This window comes from Schistocerca serialis, chromosome 2, assembly GCF_023864345.2.
Source record: "Schistocerca serialis cubense isolate TAMUIC-IGC-003099 chromosome 2, iqSchSeri2.2, whole genome shotgun sequence".
NCBI lineage: Eukaryota > Metazoa > Arthropoda > Insecta > Orthoptera > Acrididae > Schistocerca > Schistocerca serialis.
This window is the reverse complement of record NC_064639.1, coordinates 631,242,777-631,266,802: the sequence shown is the minus strand read 5'-3', so window position 1 is coordinate 631,266,802 and position 24,026 is coordinate 631,242,777. Positions and strand designations below refer to the sequence as shown.

At 41.0% G+C, this 24,026-nt stretch overlaps 1 protein-coding gene across 1 annotated transcript; it reads right to left on the bottom strand.

The window, feature by feature from the left end:
- Nucleotides 1–7,866: 7,866 nt before the first annotated feature.
- LOC126457697 (uncharacterized) lies at nucleotides 7,867–17,043 on the bottom strand. Its single transcript, XM_050094229.1, has 3 exons — nucleotides 16,948–17,043; nucleotides 14,090–14,314; nucleotides 7,867–8,266 (listed from the first exon to the last, which is right to left on the bottom strand). The coding sequence occupies exons 1-3, from the start codon at nucleotides 16,973–16,975 to the stop codon at nucleotides 8,205–8,207; spliced, it is 315 nt and encodes a 104-aa protein (XP_049950186.1). The 5' UTR covers nucleotides 16,976–17,043; the 3' UTR covers nucleotides 7,867–8,204.
- Nucleotides 17,044–24,026: the final 6,983 nt, after the last annotated feature.

The following is a 24,026-nucleotide window of genomic DNA, read 5'->3' as shown; positions in this document are numbered from 1 at the left end:
CCCCGTACATTTTGCAAAAGCAAAATCAATTCACATTTCTTTTTTTTTTAATTTAATTTCATTAAAATAGATATGTGTTTATACTACAGAAACCGTACAAGCCATCATACTTCGCTGAACAGGCTTTCGGAACATCAAACCCTTATCCACCATGGAGCCGACTATGTTTAGAATCCTCGTCAGGTTGGTTTCCTATTATTTTAGACGTCCATTCCACATTTCTCGTTGTTTAAAAGCAGTACATCATTTTGCCACTTTACAATAGCCCACCACATGACAATGGGATCCAGTAAACTGTAAACGTATGTCCACTAACCGCGCAGCGCACAACCATAATTGGTCCTGCCAAATTCATGTAGAGCAGCCTCCCGATGCAGTACACAAACGATGAATACGTCGATATGATTCCTTTCCTTTTTCGCTCTCAGCAACGCCTTTGGAAAACTGGTAATCTTCGTCCACAAGTGATGGTCAGAGGTCGTCCAAGGAGTAAAAGTACTCTACCAAAAGAGGATGCAGTTCTTGAGTCCATTCACCAACCACCCAGGCAAAGTACCCGTGACATTGGAAGGCAGTTCCTGATATGTTTTTGAACTGTCACACGACAAACTGCTTTTATATGTCAACACATTAACTCAACATCCAGCGACCAGACGCCCGCACTCGACGCTCGCAGTTTTGTGAATGACATTTGCACCAAGTGGAAGATAATGCACATTTTATTATTAACGTGTCATGTACTGTCATTATTGATTGGAACTCAGCCCAAGTGTCACCTATGAACGTGGCATTCAGGCACGCTTTGGCGTAAACCTATGGGCTAGATTCGTAAGAGTATTTCTTTCGGGCCCTTACCTATGATGGACAAGTTGAATGTGCTCTTGTATTGTACAACTTTTTGGAACACATTGCCTGACTCATTAGAAAACGTTCAACTTGGTGTTCGGCGACAGCTACTGCTTCAGCATGATGGTGCACTGCTACGCTTTGGGATCAATGTGCATAACTATTTAAGTGAAAATTTTCCAGCGAAATGGATTAGTCGTACAGATTCAATGTTCTGGCCTTCACATTCTCCGGACCAGATTTTTATCGGTATGGGCACTTAAAGGATCACGTTTTTGGGTTGTGTAGGATCCAGCAAAGTATGATCGAGAGACTGGTGAAGTGTTTGCCATTGCGAGGTGGCCTCTTTCAACGTTGCTCACATGTGTATTCTGTGAAGATGAGCCTGGATGACAAATGTACAGAAAGAAGTTATTGCGTGTGGCACATGAGCAGTCTAGTGTAGCCTGCCTATTGTGTTTCCTGTGCCTCATTAATACAGACGACGGTATTGTATCAATTATTACTTTCTGTTGGCTCTATTTGTTTCATGAACGAAACAAAGCGGTAAGAAGTTCATGTTATATGTCTAAATGTAGATAACAGTGACAGAAAAGAATACAAAAGATACCGCATTGTGGAGGTGTAAAGTGGATACAGTTTGATGCTTTAACTCTAAAAAAAGAATGTTTCTTGAGTCTGAATATTTATTCCCCACAGCACTGGCTTGTCTCACTGGGCTAAGGGGCAGCTGCGGCTCTGCGCAGAGTCCGTGCTGTGTGTTCTCGACCACGCTGCTTGCAGTTACAGCGTCGCCAGAGCCTCGTTTTCTAAATCGCATTCCTGTTAAACAGACAAATGGGACTAAGTTTGAGTAGACCGAGATGAGGAACCGCATACTGACAACCAAGTGTGGTACTTTTTCTTCATCCTGTGTGCTTTTGGATACTCCTATTAAGCATCGGAACTGTTTTGTAGCCCTTTGAGATTTACGTTTGATACTAAAATAAAACGCAATCGATCAAAACAAAGTAGTTTCCTATAACCAATACCGAAGAATAAGACAGTGGATACTCACACAGCATCGAACTTTCTGTATTAACGGTTTTATTTCTTATAAGTAATACTTCCAATAATGAATTTTCAGCTTTACTTGTAGAAAAAGAACAATGTAAAAAAGGCTATTTTACGTAAATGATTTATTGTCTCGTGAGGCTGGAGGCATTTTCGCTCGTTTCCCGTGGAATTTCACCGAATGGAAAAGCAAAATAAGAAACTAATCCAGGGTGCAGCATCCAATCCATCATGATGAATTACAGGAGCAACATCAACGATGATGACAGTCATTATACTATCAAAACCTAACAGATTGTCGTTTCATAGCGTATTAGTGTTCTCAATACTGTTCTGAAAAAAAAATTCTTTCATGTCATCATTTTGTAGATTGCGCTGATACTCAGTTTTGATGTATCGATATGTATTCGAAGATAATCTTATCCCCACATTCCTGTACCAATCAGACATTATCAGATTCCCTTCTGAAAAGGAATATAAGATATAACTGGGTAATGTGAAGATGAGAAAGGGAAACTTTACCAATAACGAAGCGAGAAGAACTACAACGGCAATGATCTTGCTTACCTGGTAAATAAATTCCGATACAAGTAGGGGTGTTGTAATATACTGCGCGATTCACGAAGATTTTCATCCCTGTTAGCGATCGAGTAGGCTTCTGTTTGCTCTGTCAAGCGAAATTTCTACTCTCTAGCGTTCTTCGCCTCTACTTCCTGGTTATCAGAAATAATAAAACGCAAATGTGGTAATTTTTTATTTTTTCTTGTGGCTTGCTGACCTGAGCTCGTCTTTCCCGGAAGATACTCGTATGTTTCTTTCACTGCGTACCACTGGGGTTATGAAGAACCCAAGAGATTTACACGCAATATATTAACAGTATTTTTATGAACTAAAATGAAAACATACATTACAGCTGTTCCAACATAAGTCACATTCCCAATTTCAGAGATACTACATTCAAGAAACGAAAAATAGTTTAGATTGGTGTCATATTGACTCCAGTGGCCCTCAGTGGAAACACGACACTTAAGTAGTGGTGTGATGTAAATACGAAACTGTTCAAAACACTGGATAAAAATGACTTCGAGGGACAAAGTCATGTGGTTTGAAAATAATAGTTTCGAAAACAAGTGTTATATGTTTCCAGTTGCTTATGGGATCATATTGACCCCAGTGTTAATATTACAATTAAAGGTGTATGCATTTTCTAATTATATTAATGCTCTTATTAACTGAAATTCGTAAGTCAGTGTACACTAATCGAAAAACCACTTCAACAAATGAAATTAACATTTACTGCGCAAAATGGTTTCGCACTAGATAAGAAATAATATATTACTGAATTGCAATCAAGAACAACTACCTACTGCATTCCAGTCAAGAACAACTGCCAAGGTGAGAAACATAGAAGTAGATATCCTCGGTGTAACAAAGCAGCTTAAATCACTTAATAAAGGCAAGGTCTCCAGTCCAGATTGAATACCAGTTAGATTCCTTTCAGAGTATGCTGATGCAAAATTTCCACAATTAGCTGTTACGTACAACCGCTCGCTCACAGAAAGTTCCGTACCTAAAGACTGGAAAATTCCTCAAGTCACACTAATACCCAAAAAGGAAAATAGGAGTAATCCGCTGAATTACAGGCCCATGTCACTAACGTCGATTTGCGGTAGGGTTTTGGAACATTACAAATTACATAGAAGAAAACGATTTGTTGACACATATCCAGAAAACATCGTTCTTGTGAAACACAACTAGCTCGTTATAGTCGTGAAGTAATGATTGCTATCGAAAGGGGATGTAAAATTGATTCCATATTTTTAGATTTCCGGAAGCCTTTCAACACCGTTCCTCACAAGCGTCTTCTAACCAAACAGCGTGCCTATGAAATATCGCCTCAGTTGTGCGACTGGATTCGTGATTTCCTGTCAGAAAGATCGCATTTTGTAGTAATAGACGGAAAGTCATCGAGTAAAACAGAAGTAATATCCGGTGTTCCCCAAGGAAGTGTTTGAGGCCCTCAATTGTTCCTGACCTATATTAACGACATGAGAGACAATCTGAGTAGCCCTATGAGATTGTTTTCAGACGATGGTGTCATATACCGTCTTGTAAAGTCATCAGATGACCAAATCGAATGACAAAATGATTGAGATATCTGTATGCAGCGAATGGAGGCAATTGACACTGAATAAAGAAAAGTGTGAAGTTATTCACATGAGTACTAAATAATTCGAGTATGCGATAAGTCACACAAATCTGAAGGTTAATAATTCAACTAAATACTTAGTTACTACAATTACAAATAACCTAAATTGGAATAATCTCATAGACAATGTTATGGGTAGAGCAAACCAAAGACTGTGATTCATTGGCAGAACATTTAGAGGGTGTAGTAGGTCAACTATGCTTACACCACGCTTGTCCGCCCTATTCTGGAGTATTGGTGTGCGGTGTGGGATCCGCATCAGGTGGGACTGACGAATGACATCGAAAAAGTACAAAGAATGGCACCTCGTTTTGTACTATCGCGAAATAGGGGAGATAGTGTCACAGACATAATACGTGAAATGTATTGGCAATCATTGAAACAAAGGCGTTTTTCGTTGCGACGGGATCTTCTCATGAAATTTCAATGACCAGTTTTCCACTCCGATTCCAAAAACGTTCTGTTGGCAGCCACCTACATAGGGAGAAATGATCATCACGATAAAATAAGAGAAATCAGGTCTGGCACACAAAAATTTAAGCGCTCGTTTTCCCCTCGCATCATTCGACAGTGGAACGGCAGAGAGACAGCTTGCAGGTGGTTTATTGAACCCTCGGCCAAGCGCTTTATTGTGAATAGCAGAGTAATCACGTAGATGTAGATGTACGTTACTGATAAAAACGTGATGTGTGAAGGCGTGCTCAAAGGTATGCCTACGAATTTTATATTGCGTGCAAAATACCAGTCGCAGTTTTACATATCGCGTATTAGTTGGTCGACTTTCACGTTTCTCTGGCGCAAGTTGCAGTCCTCTGCTGGTAGAGGTTACCTAAACACAGCGTGTAGAATGGTTGTGTGCAGCATAGCTATGTCGGTGAGTCAGAAGTGGCGTTTGGTAATCCCTCACAAAACTGAAAATACGAATTCGGAGAGTTCTTCCAAACATGGGGCACTCTTTTCTTAAACATGAGGATATCTGCAACAACCGTACACCTTGAGTTCAAATCATCGTTCATCCTCCATACAATCCTAGCTTGGCCACACCCGATTTTCATTTGGTTCCCGAACTTGAACACTTTTACGGATTTCACTTTGATAGTGACGAGGGAGTGCAGGCAGAGGTAACGTTGTGGCTGTTTTAACAAAGTCAGTCATTCTACAATGGCAGTATCAGGAAACTGGTGTCTCGTTGGTAGAAAGTTGTTCGTCGTTGTGGTGACTATGATAAGATATAAGTGTGTAGACACGGAGAATAAAGATGGAGAATGCTAATAAAGTTTAATTTATTTAAAAAGCTTTTAGATTTTTCACATGTATAATTCGTGGGCATTACTTTTTCGCACGCTTTGGTATTTATGTTTATGGTATTTATGTTGAGATGGCACACTATAACTTTTTTTTATAGCGATAATGCAAACTTGCGTCTTGGAGCGGTATTTCACAGATTACTTTGTAACCTTACAGTAAAACTGTTTTACTTTCCGCCTTGAACCGCCAGACAGAACAGCGAGAGAAGACACCTTGTATTTGAGCCGTGCGCGGCTCGTGTACGTGCCGTTTATTGCTTGACATCTTGTCTTCGCGGTTCTGCCGTCCCGTTTCTTATTCGATTTACTGGCGTTATTAAGTTGCTGGCTTGCCTGCCTGTGAGTGGCAGCAGCAGCGCTTATCGATCGAATGGTTTTAGTATTGTTCGAGTTGTTAGTGGAAGTGTTTCGTGGAACAGTGTGTAGCTTGTGTGGTTTTGACTGAGCAGCTATTTTAATGCTGTCTGCGTGCTGCATGCTGGTCAGTCAGTTGGGACGGAGCAGCGAGGAACTCCCCGGGGCGCGAGGCCAGGCCGGGACTGCTGGCGGCATGCACGCACTGTCGGATCGTGAGGCGCTATCTGCGAGAGCGACAAAGTTCTTTGCCCACCGAACCTGGACGCTGAAATTGAGTGATCAGTTAACCTGTTACGAATCCTCAGCTATTGTGACATCTGTTTGTTGATTTGCGGGTTGTTGCTCCCTGGGCCATTCGGGCTAGCAGCAACATATTATGTGTTGGTGTCAGCGAAATCTTGCAGCTGTCTTCCTGTATTGTGATTAATTATTAAATTGACTGTTACTTACCAGTGAAGTGCACTAGCGGTATTTTCTCTCCTGTGGCCATTAACGTCCCACTTACCTGTCCTGATCCTTAGCGTACTTTTCCAGCAATGTGCCTTTCCTCATTGTGTTGATGCTGTCCGGCATGGCATGTAGTTCGACAGCCTTTTAAGTTGTTTGGTTCATATTTTCCTAGAGCGGTTATTGTTACCTTGGCTGTTTTCAAACGCCAATTTCTAAAGCTGTAGGAGACATTTTAGTTTGAACTGCTTTGCGAGGTCTTCGGCGGTGTATTAATTCAGTTCTTTTTTAAATTTTACATAAAGACCTTCAGCTATCTTAAATTAAAGTTTTTCTTCTTATCCTCGTCCTCGTCTGATATTTTCCATCATTGTGCCATTGGTCGGACAAAAGGGAATTGGTTAAATTGTTGGTTGGTCCTTGGGCCATCCCTAGTTTGGGTTGCCATTGGATTATTTAACTTCAACTATTGGTTGTCTGTCTCACCTCACCCTACGTTTGATCTGCCTTCTCAGGCCGACCCTTGGAACGCTTCTGAGCACCATTTGTTCTCTTTGTTTTAGATCGTGATTTTAATTTTGGTTTGAAGTATTGTGCTTGGTCTTTGGCTGTGTATTAATTCAGTTCTTTTTTAAATTTTACATAATGACCTTAATCCTTCTTAAATTAAAATTCTGAAGATTGATTTTATTTTCTTCCTTAAAATTTTTTCTATCTGAAATTGTTTGTAATCCGGGCCCTAAGCCATTAGTTGTTCGATGTGTTATGTGTAGACTTCCACCGAGAATTTACGTAAACACCTTTTAATAAGGCATTCAGCCATGTGTATTCTTTAAAGGAAAATTTTTTATATGAAGGAAGGGGTTTATTTTAAATTGTTTTTCTGACTTGTTGTTCAGGGCTTTAGCCATTGTTTCAAATTTGTTTCTGGCCTTCACCCATGCAATAAGTTAATATTTCTTTAATTGGGCATTCAGCCATTCAGTTGTAAATTTAAAAAGGAAATTATTAATGTGTTTTAATTATAGTTTTCCTTACGACGTGTAGTGTAGGCCTTCAGCAGCTAACTGTTTTCCACTGCATGTTTCTTTTTAAAAAGTTTTACCTTCTGTTTTTGATTGCTTTTGATTTCTAAGCCAGGCCTTTAGCCGTTCTTTTCTTTGGTGTGGTTTTGGGCCTTCTGCCCCGAAAGCATCTCAAGTTTTCTTTAACTACGCTTTCAGCCGTACTGTCTAATTGTGATCTTTTAAAGCAATTCGTAACTAAGTGGTTCTTAGAATAATAAAGTTGTGTGTTTGATTGTGCAACTCACAGTAACTGTTTATGGCCCCACCCACAATCATAGCCTTGTCCTGCGTACTCTCTGAGTACCTACCAACCAGGTTTCAGTACTCTGTGTTGCAAATATTTCACGCATTATCCAGGAATGATAAGGCCAAGCCACTGTCTCAGTCGTAAGTCTCTACTGTAGGCACCGGGGTCCTCGATCCAGCGAATGTGTTAAGGTCGGAACTGGGTATTGGGATGGTACGAGGTTTGCATGAGTAGATGAACTGCATTTTGTATGTTTAATACACAGTTATAGTTCGCCAGTATTTGTGTGAAGCTACAGGTAAGGAAATGTATTCTATGATTGAAATATAACAGTTGACGACATGAAACCACAGTTTACTGTGTCAGATTACAACTATTACAAGGCCAACAGGAAGACAAAAAACAGGCAAAACCACGTTTTTAATACTAAATTTTGCAGTCAGTTCTAAATGTATAGCTGATCTATTGCCATCGGAAACTATCATAAAGGAGGTTTAGTTGATTCCACCGGTTTTTGTTGTTAGAAAAAGAGGTAAGTTCTGACGCTGTTGGAATTTCTGGTGTTCTCTGGAAATTGTAGATGTCCTCAGTGAGCAGTCCAGCCATCTGGTCTTCACTCAATCACAGGCTAGTTAGCTCCTGCAGGATGAGCCGACAGACTTGCAATGCTTCTAGTTCGTGGGACAGTCTGACAGGGTTGGTTTACATAGACTCTTTGGTTTCACCACGTAAACTACAACAAACAGAAGGAAATATGTTTTAATAGAGCTAGAAATCATTAATAGAATTATATGATATTTCATATTTACTATTGGTAACACAGTGATAAGGCAACGCATATCTTGTATGGCATGAAAAAGAAATACATTCCCATGCTTCTTGACAGAGCATAGGGGAACGATGCGGGAGACCTGCACCACCGTACTAGGCAAGGTCATAATGGAGGTGGCTTGCCGTTGCCTTCCTTCGAACGTAACAGGGATGAATGATAATTATGAAGACGACACAATAACCCCCAGTCATCTCAGGGCATGTGAAAATTCCTGACCCCTCCGGGAAGCGAGCCTGGTACCCTGTGCTCGGGAAACGAGAACCGCGAGACGACGAGCTGCGGATATACAAGGCGTGTTTTTTAAGTAAGTACCGTTTGAAATTAAAAAATGACGTGGTAATATATCTCAATAATTCTATTTTTACATGAAACCCTGTACCTTAATCTACTTTTATAAATAATTTCCGTCAATATTGAGGCCCTTGTCATAACGTTGTACCAGTTTTTGAATAACCTCCCCAGAGAGTCTGCCGCCTCACTTTTTAACCACTGCATCACCACTGTTTTGACTTCGTCAGGTCTTGAACACCGCCCAGGTGTTTCTTCAAGCACAGGAACAGATGGTAGTCACTGGGCACCAGAATATGGCTGTACAGGGGATGATCTAGACTTTCCCATCGAAAAGATGTGATGTTATCTTTGGTCTGATTCGCCACATGCGGACAGACATTGTCTTGCAGCAAAATAATACCGTTGCTGAACTTGCCACGTCTTTTGTTCTGAACTGAACGGCGCAGATTGTGGAATGTCTTACAGTTAGCTGCTGCACTGATTTTCGCATTATGGGGCAGAAATTCCACAAGAAATACTCCTTTTCTGTCCCAAAAACCTGTGCACATTATTTTCCAGGCATAAATTGTTTGCTTAAACTTCTTTTTTCTGGGTGAATCTGAATGCCGCCATTCCATGGACTGTTGCTTTGATTCTGGTGAGACTTAGGCCACCCAAATTTCATCACCCATAATAATTTGGCTTAAGAAATCATCACCATCGTTGTGGTACCGCTCAAGAAAAGTCAATGTACTGTCTAAACGTTTGGTTTTGTGTACATCTGTCAACATTTTCGGTACAAATGTGCGCGCAGTTTTCGGTAATTAAAGTGCTCGTTCACAATGGCATTAAAAACACTACAAGAAACATTAGGAACGTCATCCCGCAAGGTGGAAATCGTAAAGCGTCTGTTTTCTCTCACCTTATTGTCCACTTTCTGCACCAAACTTCCATTAACGACCAAAGGACGCCCACTCTGTTGTTCATCTTGCACATTTGTGCGGCCATCTTTAAATGTTCTCATTCACTTTCTTATCATTCCATCACTCATAAATTTTTCTCTGTAAACTCACAGATCTGAAGATGAATATCGATCGCATTTAGGCCTTAAGCAATAAGGAATCTTATAACACCCCATACTTCACAGTCAGCGGGACTGACGATTATCGGAGGCATCTTAAACACTCAGTACACAACGTAAACAAGGAAGAATCAGACTGTAATGGCGTCGGTGCATAGACAACAAATGTAGGTACGCAGTGCGCATGCGCAGCATGCCGACCGCAGCGCTGGGGCCGCGTTGTGGCAAAACGTTACTTATAAAACGGGCCTCGTACACTGCATGGATTCCATTTTCAGCGTTGTAGAAAGATTATGTTATGACCGCATAACATTGCGAATGTGGGAGATGCGAGACAGATGCACTACAGACAATGTCTTTTCCATATGTACCAGTGACAGGTCTTTGGGATCTCGTATTGATTTACCACCTCCCCAGAACAGTAAGTACCTAACTCGTTCACGCGTTTTGAACAGGCTTTCCTTCAATGGAGTGGGAAGTACCTTGTTTGCTCTGGACCCTAATATTTATGAAGACATGTGTTAATAGGCGGTGACTGTAGTTACGAGATGGTGGTGCAAGCCTCGTAACTGCTGCCAAGCGCCGTGTTAGCGGCTTCCTATCCTTACCGCAGCCTGAGACAGAATAGGAAACGCGTCGCCCTGTGTTCCGAGGAACGGTTATCCCACAGATTTTGTACGATTAGACTGCGTCATAGTCCCTCCTAGCTGTTATCATTGCCCGATAGTCATTAAAGGTCCCCTCCGTGTCCTTAGCGCAGTGACTATAGAAAGTTTCTTACGAAATAGGTTTCCGTCTCTCTAAATATATATGGTCATATTTATCAACGTCACTAACAACCGCTCATTTGAGCCCTATAAAACCCCCATCATCGTATTCCTCTCCGTGTCAACTTATGCACCGACTGATATTCGGTCCAGACGTGATGCGACATCAGCTGTTCAAATGGCTCTGAGCACTATGGGACTTAACATCTGAGGTTATCAGTCCCCTAGAACTTAGAACTACTTAAACCTAACTAACCTAAGGACATCACACACATCCATGCCCGAGGCAGGATTCGAACCTGCGACCATAGCGGTCTCGCAGTTCCAGACTGCACCGCCTAGAACCGCACGGCCACTCAGGCCGGCTACTGTAAGGTCAGCGCCACTTTCCGATGGCGGACACGGAAAGCCAAGTATTCAATAGTTTCTGTTGTAGAATGCTTTGACCCAAATGATTATGAAGCCAGATTGTTTATATTCTTACGACTGCTAGGGCTTTTAAGTACACAATGTCGAAGGAGACACACACAGGACTAATTTTTCTTCCTAAATTACGTCTACAGGTGACTCTGAAGTCCATTAGAAGGTTATACCTACATTCTTTTGCTTACACAAAACCGTTAAGTCGTGTTAACCACACGCTGAAGAAACAATTTCTGATTCAATGGAAATCTCATCTAGTACTTCGACTGCGCTATTTTCCACTCCTTCTAACTCGATATTTTGGTCTGACACAATTAATGTGCTGTTACCAAGTCCTGGTTTCAGACTTCACTGGCTCCCTAATACTCCCCCGAGGGCTTCTGCTATTTGTAAATGCCTCAGATTCTGGATAATTTTTGCAGTGCTTCTACGGTTGTTTAGTAATATGGTGCATCATCGTCTGTATTAATCACTTAGTACACTGGAGATCTCTGCTGCTGCTATTTCTGTGTGTTTGTGCATGAATTTAATCACAAGATGATCTATCGTACTAGGTGGCGTCCGGTACATTTGCTTAGCATTGTACAGTTCACCTAGTTACTCGTTTTGTACGTCAGTTGGTTGCTAAGTTTTGAACTTTTCCAATTTTGTATCCTCTTCCATTTAGTATAGACGTATAACGAGTATTACAAAATTGTTGAGGCTTTTTAGAGATGTTCATTCCTCTTCAATTGTACTGCCTATTGATCTATTCCTTACTGCGGTATCTATAGCCGTAGAGAACTTTAACCGTATCTCGTCATTCCTTAGTACTTCTTTGCGTATTTATTGAACTTCAGCCTACTCTTCATTACTACCATATTGTGATCTGAGTCTGTATCTGCCCCTGGGTACACCTTAGAATCCAATACCTCATTTCGGGATCTCTGTCTGACCATTATGTGGTCTAACTGAAATCTTGGCGAATCACTCGGCCTTTTCCAAGTATACCTCCTCCTCTTGTGATTCTTGAAGAGAGTATTCGCTATTACTCATACTAGCTGAAACTTGTTACAGAACTCAGTTAGTCTTTCTCCTCTCTCACTGCTTGTCCCAAGTCCATATTCTCCTGTAACCTTTTCTCCTACTCCTTCTCCTGCAACTGCATTCCAGTCCCCCATTACCATTAGATTTTCATCCCCCTTTACGTTCTCTATTACCCTAGCAATACCGTCATACACTTTCTCCTTCATCTTCAGCTTGCGACGTCGGTATGTATACCTGAACTATCGCTGTCGGTGCTGGTTTGCTCCTGATTCTGATAAGAACAACCCTGTCACTGAACTGTTCACAGTAACATACTCTGTGCCCTACCTTCTTGTTCATAACTAATCCCTGTCCCTTTGCACCATTTTCTTTTGCCTACACTCATCTGACCAGAAACCCTTGTCTCCTTTCCATTTCACTTAAATAACCCCTACTATATCTGAGTTGAGCATCTGCATTTCCATTTTCAGATTTTCTAGCTTCACTACCACGTTTAAGATCCTGACGTTACACGCCCCGACTCGTAGAACGCTATCCTTTCGTTGATTATTCAATCTTTTTCTCATGGTAACTTCCCGTTGCTAGTCCCATCCGAATGGTGGACTGTTCCGGAATCTTTTGCCAATGGAGAGATCATCATGACACTTCTTCAATTACAGGCCACATGTGACACGTTATGTGTCTTAATGCAGTGATTTCCATTGTATTTTACATGCTCATGCCGTTGGTCATTGCTGATTCTTCCACCTTTATGGGCAGTTTCCCGCCCCTAGGACCAAAGAGTGTCCTGAACCTATATCTGCTCCTCCGCCTTCTTTGGCAAGGCAGAATGATGGTGACTTCTTATGCTAGAAGAGAGGGGCCAACAAGGGTGATTGCTAATCAAAATTGAAGCAATGTCTGGATTCGAACGCGGGATCGAAGACTTCTTGATTAGAGATCAAAAATGCTACCGCTACACCACCCTTGACTCACAATGTGTAGCCACTTATACCACGTGAACATTGTCGAACTCGCTCTCCAAGGCCTGCTGTGGTGGAATGCTTCAATGCTCCTTCTACCCTCCTTAAATGGCAAAGCCTACGATGTTTTGTTGTAAGTTGCGTTATCGCCTTCTGTGTTTATTGTTGACACGTGTTACTGATATGTGTTGGAGTCGCCTAGACTGCGCCTCGTGAACTATGTACTTGTTTTCTTCAGCATGATGCCGTAAAGTTCAAAATGTGTTTCACGAATGTGTCATTTCAAACTTTTTAATTGTTAGTCGGTCTATGTCAGTGATATAGATCAAGAAATAAACTAAAAAGACGACCATTTTACATTAGCCAGTGATCACAGTTATTTTATCGAACAAGAGTATCATTCAGAGGAAGAACTTCAGGAAAGTTGTGATGGGGATCTGTCTGTTTCTTCAATAAAATACTTAAAATGTCTGTTACAATCGAATGTGTTCTGAGTGGTGATAAAAATGTAGTTCCCAGCAATGTATATCAATTTGGTAGACTTACTTTATGCATCAATCGGTTGTAATTTTTATGCGCTAACCCTGGAATTTAGTTTTATTTGGAAATTTATTTGCTACAGAGATTGTATAATTTCCAGACTTTAATATGGTTCAAATGACGCTAAGCACTATAGACTTAACATCCGAAGTCATCAGTCCCCTAAACTCAGAACTACTTAAACCAACTAACCTAAGGACATCACACACATCCATGCCCAAGGCAGGATTCGAACCTGTGACCGTTGCTGCAGCGCAGTCAGGGACTGAAGCACCTAGAACCGTTCGGCCACAGCAGTCAGCTTAGAATGTAAAATTCAGTAGTCTCACAGTCTATTTATGCGTACTATTTAAACGAAGTACACACAAGTATGTGCTTTTGTTTGATAAATAGTAAAATGTTGCAAGGTTTGTTTAGTGCAATAAAATAAACTAGAAGCATTTAAACAACACATAAATAACTGTAAAAATAAATGTTATATAGCATAAAAATTTCAAATGATTTTTGCCTTAAATCTCGGTTTAAACCTAGGGGTCCCAGAGACCCCACCTCGTGGTATACGTTACAGAAAAGTCTTCTCGGGAGTTAAGGGTTGGCAGTCTGTGGTTATCTTGTCAATATTGCATAGAAAATCGTGTTAATTAAAGTAACGTACCCTTCGGTAGCAGGTTGTAGCAAGAATACAGCTTCAGTGAATTAGCATACAAGTAGAACTTGTTGTCTGCCTGGACACAAATGGTATCCTCGTCTTCTTCCGCATACGACGCTGCCACCAATGTTCTCACAGCCGGGTTGGTGGCGGACGGCTGTTCCTGACCCTGGCTGGCGGCAGTGGTCGCCTCCTCTGGTTGTCCTTGGACCACCGCAACTGCGACCAGTGCTGCAGAAAACAATGAACAGCTTGTAACTTTGTCCACTGCCTGTTAGTGCCACTTCACTATCTAGCACTCTGATACTACTGTCTGGTACTGTGACTCAGGCAGGTGCTGGCTTTACAATACCGAGATGCAGTGCAACTCTGCTGACTCGTGTCACAACTCTGCCACTTGATAATGTATCGTGCTGTGTTGACTGGTAGTCCCCTATGTACATTAAATATTAGGGAAACTGTAGCAGGAGAATACCGCACATTTGTGACATTTGCGTAGTATATTTTAAGACATACTGTACCACTACAAGAGACTGTTTTCGGTATCTAATTGCAAATATAACTCAACATATCGCTCTTAATGGAAAAAAAACGACAGTTGGAATGATAATTTCAAGTGTACAACAAGGAAGTGTATTATGAACAGATTGTGAAAAACATTTACGTTGTACTTTTTTCCCTGCAACTGCCAACATAATGGAAACCTGTTGTCACTAACAGTGAATAGCGAACACCACGTCCTTTAGCGATGAATGCAGATCGAATGTAATAGGACCCGATGCCTCAGCTACTTCCTTTCATATGTTTATAACATTTTTTTTGTAACTGTATGTATTTATGAATATTGTCAGTAATTAGATTTTATCAAAATGTAATATGTGCCGGATGAATGCGTAAGAAATAATTATGCAGATCGTTGTAGTAAATACGCTGGAAGTGTCAAGAAAATTATGCTGAACTAACACAAGGAATATATTTCATAGAAAAATAACATCGTTGGCGCGATAACATGCACTCCTAGAAGATAGCTGAGATGAGGAGCGAAGCATCTGTGGTGTGGTACAGACGTATGTGTCGGCGCACAAATGCCAGACGGAGATTGTTATGGATGTTGAAAATTAAACAAGACTGCTCTGTGCATAAATTTTATTCAAGCTGCCAACTAATCAAGAAGAGCGTACTGTCGATAGTGAATTTCTTAATAAGGATTACATCGTACAACAAACAACGTATCGCAAAGTAAGATTCAGCCAGTATTTTCGTAGCTCTGTTATAGGCATGCAAGCGTAATAGTTGCTTTTTGGGAGACTGGTCAAAGAAAACTTGAAATACCCAGCTCGTTAACCATCAACAGCGTACTACCCTCACACAATAACTTCCCCAGAAAGGCATGACTACAAGAAATAGTAAAAAGAAAACAGATTCATTTAAAGTTACAACTGATTTTCAATAAAATAATCATTTTAATAAAAAGCTGTAGCATCTGCAGTTACTGCACAACTACAGTATTGCAGACAAACAGTTCAAACTAGAAGTGATTTAAGTGTAACTCATATTTCAGTGATATAAGTATGCTGGCTATTTTACGATTTTATGTTGTGTTCTGTAAATGACATTACCTGCATACGTCTACGAAACGTTAGTATTGAAAAGTAATTGTTGGCATGAATGACAGTTTCTGCGGCATCGTTTTCAAAGTAACCGGTAAAGAATAATAGCCTTTTCTGATCAGATTAAATATATTTTCAAACAGACAGCACTATGATGAGTTACGTAATACAGTATATTTTCTATGGAGTGTTGCTTGTCGTTGCACAATTATAATTAACATTATTGCATGCCAGATTAAAGGCTTCAGTGTGCATGTTACACTTGTTTTCTACATCGAGGCTCGCGCAATGGGATTTTATCTATTTGCCGCATTATCTTTCTTGTCCAGTATTTGTGTGATTAGCTATTTACCAAATGTAACTTTTACCCGTTTTGGAGCTGGCGACCTTCCTATTCTGCAATCTGAAGTCATCCAGACAACATTGGCGTATCCAGTTACTGCTACCTACAGTAAAACTTTATTTATTTCCATTCTTTTACATTTATGTTATTGTTGCATACAGTCAACACTGGTATGGTAACGATTAGCTCGTAACTCTCTACACTTTATCAGCATTGATATTCGGAATAGATGCCTTGTTTCCATTTACTATGGGACAGTGATTACATGTGTCACATTACAATACGAAGATTATTTATGCTGCTATACAGCAACAAATTAATGTGGTCTCATTTGTTTACTTATTAGTTTATTGCATTCTGTGGATGATTCGAGATACCAAGCAGCTTAAATAGACTTTATGTGTTTCACAGTAGTGAAGATGAACAAGTTTTGTGTCCATCTATACCTATCTTGCGTTGTCCCTTTCGGTTTCCAAGCCTGTAAAATGTGTTATAGACTCTTTCCCGCTATTTTCGAGTTCACGTGGCACTACTAACCTTCCGTCTACTGCTCGCTACCAATCCTAGTTAGCTATTCATAGGTACATATGTGACGCTTAACATTGGTAATTGTTCGAGTCCTCTCAGAGGACTGAAATTGTTAGTATAGACAACACCAACACTTTTCGTCGAGAATCTACGCGCTGGCACTGCTCAAGATCGCAAACAAATGGAAAGTTTTTCGTAGAACCATGTTGATTAACAAAGCTGCTCCCCATTTCTATTACGTCACCAATTGTGGCAGTGAACAATTCTTCGCAGAGTGTAAAAATAGACTTTCAAGCTAACTACAACCTCAGAAATTATATAAAAAGAGGGCAAGAAAAAAAGTTAATCGTGAAGGAAAATTTATAAACTCTGCCAATACTTACCAGCAACAAACAACAGAGCAGCCTTCATTGTAGTCGCTAAGAAATACTACTGCTCTCTGTCTTACATTTTCATTTATATATGTTTAAACTACCGCTGACATCATCGAATGTTATCGTACCGTTCCCGTCCTCTCTTTCCGTTCCACGAACTGTAGCTGCAGCAACAAACAACAGATTGACTTTCCTTGTACTTGGAAACCTGTATTACTGTTAGCTCTGACACATTTATTATCAACGCTATTTCAGCAACCGTTGTCAAAAAGTCGGGTTATCATACAGCACCGTTCATTTTTTCCTCATTCGGTGTAATAGAGCCGAGGAAACGGAAAGACGTGTGTCCACGAATGTTACCGGCCACGACTCGCCATTACAGCTGAGCTGATATGTCACACACTTTTTAAGGGCAGTACTTGTTAAATATACAGTGAGAAGTGAAAGTGCTAGTAAAAAAGTAAGTTGCTACAAATAGACCATAACGCTTTTTTAAAATTAGTACAACGCGATTTAGGCACAGGCTCGAAAGGAAGATTCTTTTTCTATCAAAAAAACCTCTGAAAATCTAATAAAGCAGTACGGCTCAAATCTTGAAGCAAGGAGATGTAGACATGCCACTGATCATTTATACTAGTCACTGCGCAATCTAAACAGTTTTACTCTTTGATATATATATATATATATATATATATATATATATATATATATATATATATATACATATATATCGCAATGGTTTCCTCGTCCCACTAGGTGAATACCGAGCTGGACCCCATTTGCCGGCCGGCCGGGAACCACAGTTGACGCTATAGTCTGGAACCATGCGACCACTAAGATCGCAGGTTCGAATCCTGCCTCGGGCATGGATGTGATGATGTCCTTAGGTTAGTTAGGTTTAATTAGTTCTAAGTTCTAGGCGACTGATAACCTCAGAAGTTAAGTCCCATAGTGCTCAGAGCCATTTGAACCATTTTTGAACCCACTTCCCGTCTGAGTTAACAGGACTAGCAGACATCTGAAAAACGTACGCACTATTTCATTCATTAATGTACCAGTATATCACATTTGCAGTGGCTTACCTCGCGCTTGTATCAATCTGTGATTTTAAGAAGAAAATCACTTACATATGTTGCCAAGTCATATGTATTCCGGAAATTTAATTACTTTGTGTTAATTACTTTTGGTGTTGCGATTATTCTCCGTCAGTGTATGTTAAAGACTAGTCCAATAATATAACGCTGTCTTGTATATATCAGAAGAGTGCGGATTTTGTTATTCGCTTATAATCAGGTCTCTCCCGCTCCGTTCATGGACGGAGCGTAGGCAGCTGATTGCACGTATGTATCTGTGCCAGCATTCATGAGCTTAATTTTATATTCGTAGTGTCTACGACGATACATAAAGAGATGAAAAATTTTCTCAGATTCTCTTCTAGCAGGGAGTTGGAATGACTAGATTTCCATGGAATATCTGGCGCCCTAGTCAATACATTTCCTAATGGATACTCGTCCATGACGTTTAGGAATTCTGTCACAATTTATGCCACCTTTTCTTTTATGCAGTGTATTCGTTAGACGTCGTCTGGTAGGAAGACCTGTTTTGGATTAGGCAGGGTTGAGCAGTATTGTAGTATACACCATACGAGGTTTCTATAAGAAGTCAATAGTGTACATCGGACCAATAAATCAAAGTCCGTAACTTATCACACGTGTAAATGAGCCAGTGTGACAGATATGCTTCAAATTCATACAGATTCCACCACTAAGATATTTATCTTACATCAACGGCTCATGTTTTAAACCATAAAGTGTTTAGTCTAAAACTATGCTTTGTCAATTGCATCCCCAGGGGGTTTCACAACACTTTTGTGAATAAGTGGCTGGCAAATATGGGGGCCTGTGCCCTTGCAGTACTACCATCACCTCTGGGCAAGCTTCAGCGTCTGACATTGTGGCCAACGGCGGAGTGTTGTATGCCAGACACTAAGAAGACAGCTGTTTCAGCGCCTGGATTGCGAAAAAAGTACAAACCTTTATAACAGGCCGAATTTAATATCAGCTGGTAATGAACTCATGTAACCACACTATTGCAGTAAACACTTTCTTCAAAATAGATTTTGTGGCATTTTGACATATAATGAAGTAGACAAGACCACAATTGCTTACATAACTGGCAACAGCATTGCAACTAAAAAGATTGGTGACATGCTAGAGAACACTGAAGCGTTTCAGGTTTCTTTCAGTATCGTAAGGCAATCTTCATTTGACAGAAAGATATGAGTTTGTTTCCTGAATCTTCTCAAATGTTTCAGTTAGCATACTCGTTAGCGACACAAAGCCTTTAGAAATGCGGAAAATCTGGGCTCCCTGTCCAAGAGCCAGAAAAGACGCTTTCGCCCTCACCATGGTGCACTTACTGCACAGGTAAACATATAATCTGGAGGTGGGAATGATTGAGATAAAAAATCCTAAAATTTAACCTAACTTGTTCTGCGGCGAAGAATACGCTTAATACAACATTACCAGCCAACTTCATTCATTAGATCATCAATACGGACAAATGCTTCAAATCAAACAAAGAGGTGTCATCCTGCCACCAACACCTATCTGTACAAATACAAAGGTCATGTTGCATCTGTTAAAAATCCATGGGCAATTCTACACCAAGTCACGGAACTAGCGAGATTCGTGAGTCTGTGACTACGACTCTAGTTACCTCCACTCTCTCTCCCGCCAACTACAGCCCCGTCCCCTCCACGACACTATCGCTGACATAGCGATGCGCTACAGTCAGATATAAATAAGGGTCTAAATAAAGTGAGAGTCCACTGATTTAACCCCGAAAATTTTTGAACCCTTTCTGCAGACTCACTACGGTAACTAAGGGGATGAAGGATGTCACACATATATAACAGTCATTTGGATGACAACATCACACATATAGATAAATTAAAAGTCCTAATACATACAAAAACTCTCTGTATATGTCTCACTAATAGATATTGGAGCCCCTTTGCAGCATAATGGTAAAGACCATACCGTAGAACAGCAAAGAGTGGAGTTGCTGTGCTGTCCGGTGAATCATCAGTCACCACACATCACCCTTAGCATTTGACTAGAAACTGTAGCTGTAGGGGCCCATGTATTCCAAATGAAAACATAAAAACAGTGTACTGTGTCTACTTTCGCCATCACAAACAACTCAACACTCAAGAGGTCTATCACCTTATTCAAGACCTTCTGGTGTTATTTCTCTTTCTTGGAAATATCAATGTACTCACACCATGTTCTTCGGGTAACCTCCGGCACCTGTCTCCAACGTCAATGAAATCTGTTTACGAAAAAGGAATTAATTCGTCTCACTAAGAGTATATATTCATAGCCAGCAAGGCAGCTGATATTCATGTTCATTTCCATCACGAAGCAGTCGATACGTTGCAGATGTGTTAGCTCAATCCAGATAACGTCCTTACTCACATAACCACAATTGATCTAGAGACAAAGCAGCAAAGCAAACTGCGGATTCACCCACAGCTGAAAAAAGTGATATCCAGTGATCATCTGGCAAGGTGATGCTGAGCCTTTTTCGGAACTGGGAGGCTGTGAATTACCCAATATGTCACCTTTCTTCCAAAAAATGGGTTTTGTTGCTCGAGATTCGTCCATGAGACTAAAATGTTGCCGAAGGAAGAACACAGCTCACTGTCAATAAGAAATACATTGTTTCGAGTACGGAAAGTGGTGTGGCTTTTCATCCTCCGTTAAAAACAAATACGAGATGTTAGCTAGAGTTCGTACGCAGTAATGGATTCCGCGAAACGAACCAAATGTAAACTGTACAACTACATTATTTAATATAGACTACTCGAGTCATGCGCAAAGTTTTACGTTACTCAGAAGTATCACAAGAATGAAGAAAAGAAAAAGTTCATTATACAGCTGTTGCTTTAAGATTTGTATCCGTTATTTATGTGTGTAACACATTGAATGGAATGCCAAAATAGCTGGTCACAAAATGAAGTTGTTCATGGCGGCTTATTTAACGTAATTCGCACATTTTGCAAACTGACTTGAATGTAATGATTAACTTTTCGGCTAAAGAAAGTGGAAGTCGAAAATCTGTGTCCCGTTTAGTCAGAGTGCCTAACATTAGTAGTTCCAAAAACTGGAAGCTGTCTGGACCCATACTGTAGAATTCGTTGAATTTTTCATGTGGAGAGGCCTCGCGAGAAAACACGGCCGAAATGTGTTTGATACTTATAGCGTTGTGTAGGTCCACCCAGGACTTCCATTACTTTCTCAGTTTTATGTGCTTTAAATAATGATAATGGACAGTAACTACCACTTCAGAATAGCTCATAATCACATATCGTAATATCGCTGTGTGAGCCCCGTCTAATAGGTTCTATAACGCACTCGCTGCAGGCCGAGAAGTCCTCTCTGGAATGCAGCGAGCTTGGTAACTAGAAACCATGTTGTTATTAATTGCAAATGTAAAGAAATGGTTGAATCATATGATAATAACTGAACTTCGTTTACAAAAGTCAACTGCGGGCTCGACTTACAAATAGTAAAATGAGAAGACAATAGAGCGCTTGAAGTGCGTTACCGTAGCGTCACAAAACTAATTACTGTAGTTGCACCTGATTCCAGTGTTCGAAAAACATACAAAAAGCTTCATTAGTTCAGAAATGACTGCAACGTTGTACAGCCGAGGTTCACCAAGGAAGACAGAAATCAATACATTATAATACTTTAATAAAAAAAGGGGATTGCAATGACTTTTCTAGTAACTGCAATACGCACTATGCACAAATCTGACGCTTCGGTGCCCGTCTAGCCCCTCTAAGCTTGATAAGCGGCAGCTTGTGTCGCTTGGGCCTGAAGGACGGATACAACTCTGCCGTAGTACAGGGATGCACCAATGAACGTTACATCACCCACTGCACCGTAGAGTTCGAAGAGCCGACGTAAATGAATTGTAGTCAAGTAGGCACTGCACTCTGAACATATAATAACTGTTTTGTTGAAAAATTAACTCATTGTAGAACATTGTTTATGAAGCAGTTCGGCTAAATAAACATTATGTCTACATTAAGCCAAAATGCTGCTTTGTGTAGCAGTTGTTACTATTGTGACTTTATTTTCTTTGGCTATAGGCCTATTTCGGCCCAAAGGCCATTTTCAAGCACCCTGCAACATATAGTACGGTATTACAAAGGGAACGCAGTCTCTCTCCCCACCCCACGCGCAACGTTTCCAGTAAACATATCTGCCGAAAACAACCTTCTGATTGCCGACATTCGTGATCATGAGGCATGCAGTGTCACCTGACTGCAGGAGTGTCAGGAGTCACGGCCACAGCAGCCAGTCAGAAGCTACGACCCATCTCCAAGTGTTTACATATCAACGGGGAGGTGGCCTGAGGCTACAGAGGCCTCCATGCGACTTCCCAGCTGTGAACCGATCAGTTTACATGGGGAAGAAACGTCCAACGCACTCACCATACTGAATCTTCACAAATTATCGTGTAAAAATCGGAAAGTACACACAACCACCTCTGTTGCCACTCATCCAGCGTACATTCTAGATCGCTATTCAGCCATCCAGAGGCCGCTATGAGCGCCGCCGCCAGGACTTGAACACACATCAGAGCCCAAGAGCCAACTAGCTGGAACCTTTCCTCGTACCCGCCAGTTGCACGAGGCTAAGCTGCGGCTTCCAGTCAGATGAAGCGTCATGACCACCCATGCCGCTGGTCATAGAATAACGCAAGATAACATGTGCGGTTTGCAATTCCACCCTGGAATAGACTCTCTAGGTGGTGCTCCTTCCTAGAAATATTTTGGAGAACTGTCATTCAAAGCTAACTGCAAAAGGGATCCTCGGTGGCTGAGATGGATAGAGCGTCTGCCATCCAAACAGGAGATCCCGGGTTCGGGTGCCGGTCGGGGCACACATTTTCAGTTGTCCCTATTGAGGTATATCAACAACACCTCTCAGCAGCTGAGGGTATCAATTAATTATCATTTATTCTAGAGAAGCTGCAAGGTCATCAATGGTATCTGTTCTTTCGCGAACAGTTACTATCTTCACATATATATTTAAAGGCTGCCCACCAATTGACCTTCGTCTGTGCGAATGCGCACAAGTTGCATCAACTCTTACGGGAATCGTCACCTTAGCGTGCGCGAGTAATGAGGACAAATATCTATTAGGTACATTACGTATGTAGATTGTGGACAGTTGGGAACGTGGGTCCCATGAGAAGCGTGCAAGGGATAAGTGCCTGCAGTCGCGCTATTCATCTGTGTCCTCGGTGGCTCAGATGGATAGAGCGTCTGCCATATAAGCAGGAGATCCAGGACTCTGGTCTCGGTAGGGGCACACTTTTTCAGCTGTCCCCATCGAGGTATATCAGCAACACCTTTCGGCATCTGAAGGTTTCAATTAATTATCATTTACTTGTAAGTGCCTGGCAGAAGTATAACTGAAAAACATTTACAATAATTCTCTGTTATTCCAGTCTCTAACAGCGCTCGGGAAAAGACGAACACCTGTATCTTCCCATGCGAGTTCTCATTTCCGTTGTTTTATTATGACGATCATTTCTCCCTGTGTTGGATGACGCCAACAAAACGTTTTCACATTCGGAGGAAAAGGTTGGTGACCGAAATTTCGTCAGAATATTCCGCTACAATGGAAAACGCCTTTGATTTTATGATGTCCATACTAAATCCCGTGTCCTGTCATTACACTCTCTCCCCTATTTCGTGATAACACAAAACGTGTTGCTCTTCTTTGATTTTTGTCGATGTACTCCTTTAATCCAACTGCTAAGGATCCCAGAAGGCGTAGCAATACGCCAAAAGAGGACGGACAAGTTCAGTGTAGGCAGTCTCTTTAGTAGATCTGTTACATTTTCTAAGTGTTCTGCCAATAAAACGCAGTCTTTGGTTTGCCTTCCCCAGAAGGTTTTCTATGTGTTCTTTCTAATTTATTTTGCTCGTAATTGTAATTTAGTTGAATTTACGAGCTTTAGGTTAGATGGATTTATTGTGTAGCCGAAGTGTAACGGATCCCTTG